Here is a 14007-nt window from a genome sequence, read left to right on the forward strand (position 1 = left end):
ACGTCTTGAAATTTTTAATGCTGTATTGTGGAAAGATACTTATATATAGATGAACTAGGCAGAATACTTGCTTTCTTCTTTTGCAGGCTTTTTGAGGGGGAAAAAATTGTCTCTTGTTTTGAATATGCCTGTAAATTTCTTTGAACTATTAGGTTGTGAGTTCACAGGGTACTCATAGAGGTTGCCTTGCATTTGTCCTTCAGGCTAAGTGCAAAGTAAGAAACTATGAGAGGTGCCTTTAAAATATAACATAAGAGGAAATGCTTTGAGGAAGGGAATAAAAATAAATTATGCAAAAATTGTGACTATAGTGTTCATGGAATTATGCTGGAAAAATCCCCGCTGTAAACGTCTGACAGATAGGACAACATATTAGTCTGAACTTCAGTTTTTTCAATAACTCATTGCACCTGGGCCTTTTAAATCAAAAATTCACTTCAGCCAGCACCGCATACTGAGTTAAGGTCGGGAGAGATTTCCAGAAGTATTATGATTATTATCTAACAATTCAGGTAATAGACCTATAGAACTGGATGAGATTTTTGTCCATTCAGATGTCACAGCAATAGAGACTTTTGACTGAAACAATATCATGAATATTGGATAAGATCCTGCAGTGCTGCTCCTCCATGATATGACATTATCCAAGGCTGAAGGTTATAAATACATGAGTTATACTGCTCACTTTCCAGTTGGTAAAAACAAACAAAGAAAAAACCCCATAATCAAGTTCCAGTACACAACTAGATATAATATAGCTTTATCTTTATATATATATTTGTATATATATCAAGTAAAAAAATCTAAAATAGTTGGAAGTAAAAAATGAAAAAATAGCTGATTGTGTTTTTTTTTTTTTTTGTTACAGTGATATGGTAGCAAATACAAGACAAATGAGTAATAAACCTTTACATAAGGTGTTCTGGTCCCATCTCCATCAACAGGGCTCAGATTGGAGTAGAAAATGGAACAAGGTGATTTTTGTTTTTTGGCTACAGCTTCTGTAGGTGACAAAGATGATGCTGATAAGACATAAGAAAAATATAGCACTAAATAAAAGTGTTTTGCAAAAGACCTTAAACACCATAGGGTAAAATTTACTTCTGAACTGGGGAAGCTAATACAAAACATCACCAAGTCCTCCTTAGGCTGAAAATACTGTTACTGCTTATGCTGGCCTCAAAATATGTCTATTCTGTGCCCTCTGCTCACAGACAACTGTCAATTCTATACTTTTATTCCCTGCAGCCAATAATAATAATAAAAATAAAACCACAGATCTATTGCATGGACTGAGTCAGACGTGAGACCTAAGTGATGCACAAGTCATTTGCTGCCCTTTGTCCAGGGGTGAATTTTCCCCAGAATCCTTTACATTGAAAATGTCAATGTATTCATTGACTAAGCTTGGCAAATGGTCACACTGAGCCCTATTTTGGCTGTAGAAAAGAAAGAAGTACTAGTCTCAGCATAAAACAAGATCATATAGACGGTCAACACAAAACAGTAGTTTTTTTCTGTTGTCTGCATAATAATAACATCATGTTTGCATATAGAACAGCTTTTGCATTATTGCTCTACTTATAAGAATATAGTAAGGAAGTTATAACAGACTTGCACATTACAAACTTAAGGTTCTTTGGTGAAGAATGAGAAAACAGTATTTTAGCTGTAAATACATCTCAGGGAAGTTTTTGTTTTTATCTATTGATCCTTTGGATTCTCTCGCAGAGGAGGGAAAGGTATTGAGTCAGCTTTACCATGGCGACAATGGCGACCCCACCGATCATCATGCAGGTGGGCCAGAAGAGGGAGTGGAACAGCACGTTGGAGCTGTACAGTTTAGTTAATATCACATTCTTCTGAACGCCTTCGGGGTCATAAAAGCAGGAGAAGCGCTGGTACTTTCTGAAGTTTTCCATTACAACATTCACAAGCGACATGGATTCTTCATAATTCTTGCCGCACTTGGGTATGTATGAACACTGGGAAGAAATCAGAGGGAAAAGATGCATCTCCAAACCAGATACAATATCTGTTTCAGGTGGTAAGCAGGAAAATCTCAAGATGATTATGGTTTTCATAATAAGAGTGCAATACTATTAAGGTAATAATAAATTTATCACAGACAAAACTCAATATTTTGCACATCTACAGAATTTCCCATTGGAGAGTCTCCAAGTGCTGTACAAACGTTAATGCTTTAATCTGCACAGCAGCCTCGTGAGATAGGTGAATATATTATTACTGCTAATTTACACATGCAAAAATGGAACTGATGAAGTACCTCTTCATCTGAAGTGGCATGCATATTCTCACATTTAGATGGTAATTGCCTGTCTGTAAATACAAATCTGGTGGTTCAGATCTCACTTGCAGATGATCAGTATGATCATAGTGGGCAAAAGAGTTCACTCACAGAGAGGAAGGCCAACCAGAGACCTTTATACAAATTTTCCTTTGAGAGGAATGCCTCAATTTGGGTCATGTAGGAAGTCTGAGACAAAATACAGATTTTTCCCCACTGACATCTCAGAAAGCTTTTATTCAATCTTTAGCTGAAGATCAGCCTGGCTATTTGGATGGCTCTTAGTCTTCTCTTTGACCACTGAGTAATGAAATGATTCACTCTTTCTGAAGGTGTTGCTTGAATTTCAGTCTTGGTCACAGGGACTAGAAAGTTTGGGAATAGCTCTATCTAGTGCAGTTCCTAACCAATGTGTAGGGCACAAAGGGAGTGCCTGCAGTGGTGTCTTGCTACCTATTGCTTCAGAAAAACCCAGGAGGAGAGCCAACCCTGAACATAGATACTGGCAAGAAGCCGCTGCAATACTTAATTTACCTTCAGAAACCACCTGTCTGAAACCTGGCACAGCTTGTGCTTCAAAGAGAGAGCACTAGACAAGGCTGGGAGTCTTGCTACGCAGTGGGCATGTTTCAAACATTTCCAGGGAATACTAGAAACAAGTTAATTAAAAAAGCTAGTTTATGGAGTCCATGAGTTGAAGATATTCCATGGGACCTGCAGGCCGGAGTCCCTGGGCTAGTCTGACCATTCCCTTTAAAGTGCTGGTGCTGCCAGGTGCCCTGCCGGACAGCCATGCAGTGGCTGAAGCCCCATCCAGACTTTAACGTAGCAACACCTGACTTTGCTGCTGCTGCTGCTAATCTGGAAAGGGGATTGATAGGGACAGCCCAGGGCCCCTTGCTCCCTCCCATCTTTTAGACAGTTACCTGCCTCCACACCTGAAAGCATCCACACTTGAATAGGATTTTGATTAAATTCTCTACCTAGGCAAGAACAGCTTAAGGACGGGGGGGAAGCTGTTGTGTGACTTCTGCTTGAGCACGCACAGAGGGACCAAGTAGATCACCACTCCCTTGCAGTGATGGGCCGATCAAAGGCCCCCTGCTATGCTCCCCTGGCTGCGTTGCTGCATGGCTGAACATGCTTCTGCTGGGCGAGCAGCTAAAGTAGCTTTAGATAATTTAATGAGAGAAAGCAAGTTTTACAAAGGAAAAAAGACTTTTTGATTAAAATAATGTGACCCATGACTTTTGATTATTTTTTTTCAATGTATAAACTCTATAAATGTCCCTCAGTTCTTTTTCATGACCATGCTGTGACTTTTCATAATGTACTGCGACAAATCTCTAGCCCTAATAATGATCAAAGGATTAACCTCATAACAGGATTTGATTGATCCATTGGCAAGTTTATTAGCTGGGAATATGATTTGAAGCACAGCAGAGATACTGTCTGGAGTTCGCAGACTATAGCAGTAAGGGTAGAGCATGTCAGCACTTCCATTATGAATATTTCATAGAACTCTAGAAATTAGAGATGGAAAATCTCAGAGAGGTCATATCTCATCCATTCCCTTGCTGGTGCAGGACTGCTCCCTCCAGGCTATTCTCTTGCGCTCTGCCCAGCTTTGTCTTAAATGTCCGAAGCCACAAGCCCTCTCCCAGTCCCTACTACTCTTTAATATATCATAATCTAACAAGTAGGGGGAATTTTTCAGTGAAGCTGTACCTCAATTTCTTTTACTAAATTATACACTGTCACTGCTCTAAATGTGGTATTTCCAGCTCAGATTTTTTTTTTTTTTTGCAAGCTTGGTGCTATACATTTTTGTTCCTTGAAGTCCCAACTGTTACACGCCTGAGTGAGGAGATTAAATGACAGCTTGGTCACTCTTTGCTGAAGTTCAACAGTCCCCTGCAACGACAGAAAACTGCAGGCACATAAAAGCCCAAATGATGAGATTCCTGGACTCAAAGTCCACGGAAACGTCCCAAGAGTGCAGTGGGAAGGTCTGACTTCCTGCAAGTCTGAGTATTTTCCAAGCATACTGTATTCTTGGGAGACCCAAGGCCCAAGCAGAACTCTAATTGTGGTCTGTAATTCCTAATAGTACTGGAGACACCAGCTACGTCAGGCTAGCTAGGCTGCGAGTGACAAGCAAGTTTTTAAAAAACCTAAGCTATTAAAGGTAATTGTGCAAGGAAGGTCGATATACTTTGTCAGTGAGCCAGGCTCCTGGTGCTGAGAACTTTTCTCTCTCTGCTGCGGGCTTTTACCCAGTCTATAAGACATGGGTCCCCTTTACTCTATGTCCTAAGTGCCTCGTTCTATTCTTCTGAGCTCTTAGCAGTTCACAGCGCCTCTGCTCAGCTCTGAGGGTTTCCTAGTCCTTGGTGCAAGGACACATTCCTAAAGCGCCTGTGTGTTAAGCTGTGGTCACGAGGTGCTGGTGGCCTCCTTCCAGGACCTGGCTTTTCCAGCAAGAGCTGGAGGATAACACTGTGCTGGCTTTGCTTTTGCTGGCATCTGTTGTGCTGGACAGGTCATTGGCAGGGAAGATGGTAGACATTGATAATGAGATGTTCTGAGTGTTTTCTTTGGTTTGATCTTCATTTAGTTTACTTCAATATATGGCAGGGGATTGTCTATATATAATTACGCTATATCGGTGAATCTAGATTACTAAATCGATACTGTTTTGTTACTCTTCTGTACTGTCAAACACATAGAAATCTGAAAGAAAACAATGTCTGGATCTCTACCTCCGTTAAGGATTCTGTGATACGACATGAGAAAAGTGGCTCTTGTGTTTTTTGCAATCCGATTAGAAGAAGGGCATACTAGATAGTGACAAAAAGAACTTGTCTTAAGATATTCCAGCTCAACTTCCCTACTTTAAAGGATTGGATACTTTGTACAGGTTACTTGGTTCAAAGATTTGCTTAATGTAGGGCCAGCTGATCAGGTTGCTCAGCGACTTGTCTGGTCAAGTTATGAATATCTCCAAGGCTGGGGAATCCCGAAACATCTCTGGGCAACCTGGAAGCAGCTTCATTAAGTCAGTGAAGTCACACTGACAACAGTATTGCCAGAGAAGCCCCTAATTCAGGTGAGAAGTGAAATGCATAGCTCTCGTTCTCTTTCTGTGGCTGGGGTGTTTGTCACTGTCATACTGAGCTTGCAAGTTGGGATTCGAAACACCTCGTTTATACTCTTATAAGACGTGCTGCAGCAATCTTGATGAGAAAGTGGCCAGGACCTCAGTTTACATCTCTTCTGAAAAGTGAAAGAGGTTGGACTGAGGGCTGAAGGAGGAGTTTTGTGTCTGCCATTAGCCTGATATTTATTTCTACAGACTGAATCTTCCAACCCCAGTCCAGAAGTGGGTCTGCTGGGAATTGCAGCCGAACATTGCTGCTCCACCTGCACTACACGAACTCCCCTCTGGGTTATAAATACCTGAACTTTCAGTGGGAAACCATGAGATGCCACCATCATTTCTCAATATCAGGCAGTTATAGCTGGCATAACAGTGATTTTGGTGATTAAAGTCTGCTTGTTATCTCACTTACGGAGCATGGATATAAATCAGCTGTAACCCCAATGACATGAAAAGAATCAAAGTGATATAGTATAAGATCAGAATGAGGACTTGAGAACTGCTTTAAATACTGCATCCCTTCCTCGGCGTGACAAACTGGCTCCGTGGTCTGAGAGCAAGGGGACACCGGTCCGATCTGCTTTCCCCAGAGGCTGTTACAGCATCTGACAGTTGAAAAGAGAAAGTGCAGCAGCAAAAGCATTTAAGCTGCTGTGGTTGTAGTATTGACAAGGGGCTGCGCTTGTCTTAGAGGCTAGAGATAAAATATGCAGAGTGAGAGCAATGAAAAGGCATGAAAAATCTTGTGTGCTTTTCTGGGAAAGATTCAAGCAGCTTGACTGGCATCCATTTACTTCCCATTGATTCTGACTGGAGACTGACGGCAGTACGCTGTATATCTCAATATAAACTGCACCTACTCCTTACCTGACCTTTTGGGAAGACAGCAAGTTTAGCTAGCAGCTTTCTAGATTAATCATTATTTAAAATCAAAGTGCATTTTCCTCAGTCTGAGCAGGTGACAAGAAGGGGAGAGGGACGGGCTGCAGCTGCTGCTCTGCGTGCAGGGTGATGAGCATGAGATGGAAAGGTTGGCAGGGTTATGCCGACCTTTTGAAGGTCACTCGTGTTGGCCACTCTCTGCAACATTGCCAGGAATGTTAGGGCTCAGTGACACAGGGTATGGTGTTTTTTTCTTTCTTTCTTTTTCTTTTTTTTTTTTTTTCCCAGGGAGGAAGGTAAGAAATGCAGACCTCCAATATAGGAGTAGGTGGAAGGAGGGACGTACCGAGCGTGGGGGGAAATCACGCAGAGAAGGAGTGCCAGGGTGCACATAGAGACTGAGCAGAAAGACGGTGAACATTGCGCAGGGGATGTCCGGGATGCTCTGAGCCTGCTAGTCTGTCTGGAAAATACCTTGTTATTTTTCCCCAGTCCAAGGCACTGCGGTTGCATTAAAACCGTGATAAATCCTGAACACCCAGGCCCTGAAACGGGACCTGGCTGCCCTTCCAGCTCTCCCGCAGAGGCCTGTGAGGCTTCGCGAAGGGAGCGGGTCTGCGTGAGGGCTCTCTGCGCCGAGAGCGGGACGAGGGGGCCGCGGACGTCGCCCCGATTGCCTGCACCACCTTAGGAAAGTCGCTGCTCCCAAGTCCTTCTGTAATGAAGGTGCTTGGGAATGGTTTTGAGCACAAGCAGTCCCTAGACTGTTTGGGAGCAGCCTGAGGCTCATATAACAGCTCTGAGGGAGCTGGTGCGTTTCCTGGGCCCTGCGATCCTGGATCAGCCTTATTTTGCATCCCAGGCCTATAACGGCCCCAGCTGCTTTTAACCAACCAGCTGGAGCCGACTCTTGCTCGGGGCCTTCACTGCCGTCTGGGAGCAATATTTTAGTTTCTCAGCAGAGACCGATGACAAACGAAGGAAGGAAGCAGAGGCAATACTGATGACTGGTTAGCGGAGAAGCTCCCTGACCTCAGCGGTAACCGCTGCCTCGCTGCCCCTGCGGGTGCCTGTCCTGCATACTGCACCGAAAATACTGCTCCGGGGCCGTGAGGAGGACAGGGCCTCCTGACCAGAGAGCTGAGATTTGCTGTGCTGATCTGAGCGCGCTGAAACTTGGAGTCTCTGTTCATTCCAGCTGGGCATGAGGAGCCAGGTATTTTATTCACATTACAATCAAGGGCCAAGCTCCACTTGAAACTGCATTTGGATTCAGAGCACATAGCCAGCAGCACATCAGGAAAACCTAGGAATCCTCCTGAGAGCGGCGCTTAACCTGTAAAACAACCTTGGGCTGGAGAAGGATTAACTGTGCCTACATTAAATTAAGAGGATGCCACGCCTGGGAGAATTTCAAAGTTGATTTCAGCAAACAAAAATCATCAGTAACAGAATTTGGACATTTATGCTGAATCTTCTGATTTGTTTGAGTCCACTGGAGGACAGAGACTGACCTGATCTGTTTTAATCGAACTGTGGCAGGTGTGTTGCCGGATTTTGCTTCTGCACCAGCAGAAAGTTAAGTCTGTCCTGCCGGTGGAGTAGAGCGCCTGAGGCCGAGCGCCTCCCTTCTGCGTTACCGCAGACCTGGGAGGGGAGGTGAGGACACTGCTCTTCGTTTCACAGTTTGGCTCCGGAGGACTTTGTACACCAGCCACAGGAGTTAATTATCCAGCAGAATAACTGGCCCGGTGAAACCAGTCAGTGCTTTGACTAATTTTAATATCACTTCATCTTAATATGCAGAAGCAATTTGGTCTGCTGAACTGCTCCCATAAATAGAAACACAATAGGTTACGCTGTCAGCAGCCTGAACCGGGGCTGGGCTGGGCTGCGCTGCGGTTTGCTGGGTGCCTATAGTTTGGGGTTCGGTGACCTTGGAGAACTAAGTAGTTAATGCAGATCTGGTGCTTTGAAATCTGAGCAATTTAGCTGCATCTCGGGTTGCTGCAGCTTGGAGGCTTTTGCGCCCAGGCACTGCAAGCGCAAAGAAGAGGAGGTGGGAGAGGGGCATTTAGCAGTCCGGTCCACAGCGTCCTGCCGCACAAAGGAAGCGAGCAGCCACCTGCGAACAGCCGGTTGCTTGCCTCGGCTGTGATGCACACAGCACTGCGTCACCGGCACAGCTGTGACTGTAGGCCGGAGGAAGCGACGCCTTCTGTGCATCGCTATGTTCATTATAGCCTCCAGACATGAGCTGCCTCAGTCCCACCTGGATCAAGTTACGTCGGATTTTACACTTGCTGAAGCAGAGAGAGGGTTTTTTTTTTTATGCAGATTTGTTAAAAATAATTTTTATTTCAATGTCTGGTACCAGGGAAATGGTGCAAGAAAGATTGGCTGACTCCTTAATTTATATAAGCTCAGAAACTAGGCCTTTTATTTTTCTGCTACTCTTTTTATTTTGACAATCTCTCACTGGCAGACTCTCAGCATCTTTGTGCCACCCATAGGGATAAATTTTGTGTCCTGATCCTGGTGGCACAGCTGACCGCGCTGGAGCTAGTCTGGGCACCGAATTTGTCACCAGAGATCCAGACGGAGACACGTCTGCTTTAGACATGGGGACTTCTGTTCCTCCCTGTCGCCATGCTCAGCCCCGCAGTAATAAAGCCATTTCCATTCTCACCACCACAGATGCTCCACGTACATTGCTAGAGGTGTTAAGACATAATGCAGAGCCATACCCGAATGCGAAGTGATTTGTCCGCAGCTCCCCCAGAATATACACGTGATGAGGGCTCAGCACTCGTTTGCCTCTGTAAAACACTGCTTACGCTGCAAAGGATGAGGAGATGGAGAGCAGGCAACCGCAGCTGCTGCAGGCCAGGGGCAGGTGCCAGCCCCGGGCTGGGAGGACACGGCCCTGCATGGGACAAGCTGCGCTCCCAGGGTGGGACAGCGCTGGGACAGTGCCATAGCCTCTGCTCCCCTGCAAACAGCTCCGTGTAGTGCTACCGTGGTGCAGGCTCAGGGGTTTACTTCCGCTCTCGTATGGGTTTCTAGGCAGGGATCTCCCCATGGGAGTGCGGCGATGGAGCTTAACTGGAAATTTGAGGGCTGTGGGACGGCAGTGGTTTGTGCTGTCCCCCCTTATGGGACACCCCATGAGCACAAGGGACAGCCCAACCCACAGCGGGAATTCAGTTCACACACTGATTTCTGCTGTCTCTGCTCCACATTTACCAAGGAAGTCAGAGCTGGAAGCCTTATGTTGCTTCAAGAGGATGAATGGCTATAGCAGGGTGAGCAGCCCTCCAGAAACCCGTGGGAGAAGAAATTTTGTTCCATGCTCCTACCTCAGAATTAATTTTCATTGTTTCTTCAGTGTGGTAGAGTAGAAGCTTTTGGCCAGAAGAGGTGAGATTAACGTACACCTGTAGGCAGGGGTACTGAGAGATTTTCCAGCAGTCTGGACCGCAGCTAAATGAGCAGTTGAAGGTTTCTGTGATGGATGCGTTGAGAAGCGTGCACTGAGCCTCTTCTGTCCAGACACTAAGTAGAAGAAAAGAAATGTTAGAGCATGGCAAGGATGGGCAATGAGCACTAAATGCAGCTCAGGGTTTCTGTCGGAGATATACCCGTGGACACCTTACAGGAGAGAGTATATTCTGCTGGGTTTTGGAGCAGCGGCTGGACTTTCTCAGTACAAGTCACATGTCACAGACTGGGGGAATTATTCTGTAGTACTAAAAGTTTGTGTCTTCAGCATAAAAATATATGATTCACATATGTTCTGTCTACCTATACATGAAAAGGGGACTGGAACTTCTGCAGAAGGTATATTTGAGATTAAAGGGAATCAACAGAAAAATCAGAGAAGAAAACTGAGCAGCATGCCCAGGGGAGAGTGCAAAGCACATGGCAACTGTGATGGGGCGTCTTGAAGCAAGACTCGACAGTTAACCGCAAAGTCCAGTTCATCTCCAAAAGCAGGATGTGAGGACAGCTTTGCATTACCAGTGTACACGTATTCATGTATGTATCCACACACCCATATACAAGTGATACTGCATGCAACTCTGCCTGTGGAAAGGCTTTTTCTAGTGACAACTCATTAGGTTTTCAATAAGCTTAATCAGCTGATGTAATCATTCTGGAGAATTTTAGCTTATCTCACATTCACCAGCGGCCAAAACCGATGATGATGGAGCCTAGCTACGTACGGACAACATTCACTTGGATTTCTTGTTCATTTTTCAAAATCTATGGCTACATTTTCTTTTGGGACAGGAGCAGTGAGAAGGGCGCACCGACACCTCTGTGCCCTTTATGAGCCTGGGGAGAGGTTTCGCCCCCTGGTTCCCCTTTTGGCCCTTCCTGGCGGCGCAGGGAGCCTGAAGCCCTGCGTCCCTCCTGCCCCGGTCTCAGCAGACATGGGCTGTGCCATGCCCAGCTGTGCGCCGATGCGAGGCGCAGGCTGCTCAGCCCCTGAGCTCGCAGCCCGGCGCAATTGTCCCGCTGCTATTGCTACTCCCGATGAGCCTTGCTGGGAACTGGAAGAAAGGGATGGGCTGAGGGTCTGCCTGCCAGGTAACGAAGCCTACGAAAAGCTTTAGATGGTAAGCGCTATCAAAGATCTCTGACTAATTCTCTTGGCATTTCAGTTTGGCAGTAATTAAGCTTGTTTATTGCATTTTACATTTTTATTAAATTATGCTATGATTTCTGGGGGGAAATCAAGTGAAAGGATTTTTTTTTTCCTCTCAGGCAGTATGTTGTTGGTGGGTGTCACTGTCTGTAAGGGAGAATGACCCCTAAGGAGATCTGGCTGTGGATGTCCTAGCTCTGCCAAAAGAAGTGACAGCAAAGACTCCTGGCCTTTCTTCCTCATTTCTTCAATTTTACCTTTCTGACTGCTGTTTTATTCATATATGGAGGTAACAGATTAACACCTACCTACAACAGACTTGTAGAAAGCTGGAATATTTGATACCTTGTAGGTGTTTCCATATGTTTGGGCAATTTTTCACATAGCTCATAATATAAATCAGCTTTCCGAATGAGCAATTTTGACCTTAACAGCCTCTGCAATTGACCCTGATATTGCTAAAGGGTCTGGGAGAGCAATCTGGAAATGTACATACTCTTAGATACCTAACTGGGCTTGATCTCTGTCTTCAAAATCTAAATGTTGCCTGGATTTTAAAAAGAGATTAGATATTTTTATCACACAAATAAGGTGCTGAAAATCAAGACAAATGATCTTCATGCATCATGGCTTCTCCTGTTCATTGCAGGGTCAAGAAGGAATATTTTCCTGAACCGATGACACAACTGAGGATATTCATATTATTTAATTTTAGGCACTTAACATACATGCCTAAGTAAGAAGTCTAGGGTGGATGAGCCAAAGCATGCCAGATATTGACCACTGCCAGAGTATGATTTTGGGCATGACAGACTAATGTTTTGATTCACAGTTACACATTTTTCATTCTCATAACTTCACTGATTAGGGCAGAAAAAACATTGTTGACAATCTTATTACAGTCTGGGGTAGATTTTAAATAGGGCTGGTGCTTGAAAACTGCTTTCGAATACTGCTAATGAATCACCAATCAAACTTTCTGCTCCTTAACAGAGAAGCTGGAGAAGACCTCAGAAAAATTAAGTGCAGTGCAATAATAATGAAAGATGATCTTTCACTTTCAGCAAATTACTATATTTCTGTAGGATTTCACTTCTTAGAATGAAAATATTAACCCACATGGGAAGCTACATGCTACAAAGCAGCTTGATTTCTTTCTGAAATTGAATCTCCATTTTTCATTTGAAAGTGCATTTATTCTGTAGGCTGCTAAATATTTTTGCTGGTCCCTCCTGAATTTGACTGGGCTTCACAGCAACAGCCAAACAGCAAAGCCCAAGAGGTTTACAGGGTTCAGCACACCAGCTGAACCAGGGACTTATATACAACCCAGACTGTGTGATAGGGAGTACACGCAGAATCCAAAGCCTTTTACCACCCCTCTGCTATAATTAAACTTGTGTTAAACTATGGCAAACCTAAAATGTTTTTTCAAGCAAAGGTTCTAATTCTTCCCTCATTTATGCCAGTATCACTCAACTTGCTTTCATTATAGCTATGCCTAATTTACACTTGGGTAAGGAACTGCAGAATCAGGCCTGCACTGGCCAAAAGAAAGATTATAAAACTTTAATGAAAAGAGTAAAAGGAATAAGCTAGAGGAAGTCAGCTGGAGCAGATAGTCTGAGATGAGGGTGACCATAATGAAATTACCTTTGCATGTAAGACCGCAGCAGGGTGATTCCCAGGAGAAAGTACATCATGATTGAGCACACCATCATGGCCAGCCCCAGGAGTATGGCCCGGTCTTCTCCGGCTTTTAGGGCTGTGACTGTTTTCCTTTTATCCAGTAGATCGTGATCCCTGATTTTTTGGTAAATATTTCTGAGGTTGAAAATAATACATTCTTATGTGAAGTTCATATTTAATCAATGAACCCTCTAAAGGGTGGGTAGTTCCACCTCCATACCCATCTCGTAGGAGAGAAAGGCTTAAGGGTCCTCAGATGTCCTTTTTCAACGGGTTCACTCTGACCTGGTGGAAATTTATTCATCTCCAAAATAAATTACAGCCATTTCTGAAAAGGTAAAAACCTCTTATTGCAAATATAAACATTAGACACTTGTGCCAGCTCAGTAAATCCTTCTTTGGTGCAGCTTCATTGGCTCAGTAGAATTATACCATAGATGCATTTGACCTGTCAATTCCAGCTTATGCCACTAAAATAGCTTTAGGTATATGAAGTGTCTTTTTTTCAGCTGAACAGGGCAAACAGACTTATTGTAGTGTAAGATTTTTACACTCAAGGTAAGACTTGTCAATAGCTAACGTAGAAAATAGCCTGAAGAAAGTAGTGGAAAAAATTATCTGAAAGGACCACATTCTTTCTTGATTCCCGACAGGTTAGTGATTTGGGTAATTTTCCACCCTGAGCATGACTCAAAGTTCATGAAAGACAAGGGGGATTTTGCAATTGATTTCTGCGGGTTTTTGATTGGGAGCTTATTTACTGTATTAAAAAGTAGCTTTCTGGAAGCCCATTTACTCATTACAGTGAAAACCCTCACAGAAAATTATCCACCAAAGCAATTTGTTCCGGGATTTTAAAAAGAAGAAACAACAAACCATTCCCCTTCAGCAGAGTCCTTTCCATTTTCTAACCATAAGTCTTTCTTTCATCTCCAAGCCTTTGATGATTCAATGGGTCATGAGGACACAATGGTGAAGAAGGAAATATTTGAGTACATTTCAAACACACTTAAACTTTGTGGGTTTAAAATGTACTTACAGACCTGAGGCTGGTCAAAATCTCCTGTGTTTTCTGTTACGGTTCTTTTGAATCATCCAGGCAGCACCCGATGCATGTGAACCGCACACCTCTGAGCCCTGGCACCACCATAACATGGACATAGTAGTACACGTGGAAGAAGTTCCTCTTCTACTGTCTGCAAAATGGCAGGTGAGCAACATCAACATCACTTTGGGTTCTAGCAAACCCACCACTCATTTAAGCTGAAACCACCAAGTTTCACTCATCCTTGTAAAAAGCAGTATGTGATAGACCAA

General features: G+C 44.0%; 1 protein-coding gene across 3 annotated transcripts in view; it reads right to left on the minus strand.

Moving 5' to 3' along the window:
• Window positions 1-984: 984 nt before the first annotated feature.
• The window catches only part of KCNMB2 (potassium calcium-activated channel subfamily M regulatory beta subunit 2), a 160391-nt gene continuing 147368 nt past the window's right edge, over window positions 985-14007 (minus strand). For 2 of the 3 annotated variants that reach the window (XM_026060950.1, XM_026060943.1), the window contains 3 exons: window positions 12655-12825; window positions 9710-9905; window positions 1701-1985 (listed from right to left, as the gene is read on the minus strand). In XM_026060950.1, the coding sequence (XP_025916735.1) occupies window positions 1701-1985; window positions 9710-9905; window positions 12655-12825 (652 nt within the window). Of the gene's footprint in view, window positions 1986-9709; window positions 9906-12654; window positions 12826-14007 lie in introns of all 3 variants that reach the window. The other variant, XM_026060956.1, reaches the window with a different exon arrangement.

The sequence above is a fragment of the Apteryx rowi genome, unplaced genomic scaffold (assembly GCF_003343035.1).
Source record: "Apteryx rowi isolate R43461 unplaced genomic scaffold, aptRow1 scaffold_10, whole genome shotgun sequence".
NCBI classification, from domain to species: domain Eukaryota; kingdom Metazoa; phylum Chordata; class Aves; order Apterygiformes; family Apterygidae; genus Apteryx; species Apteryx rowi.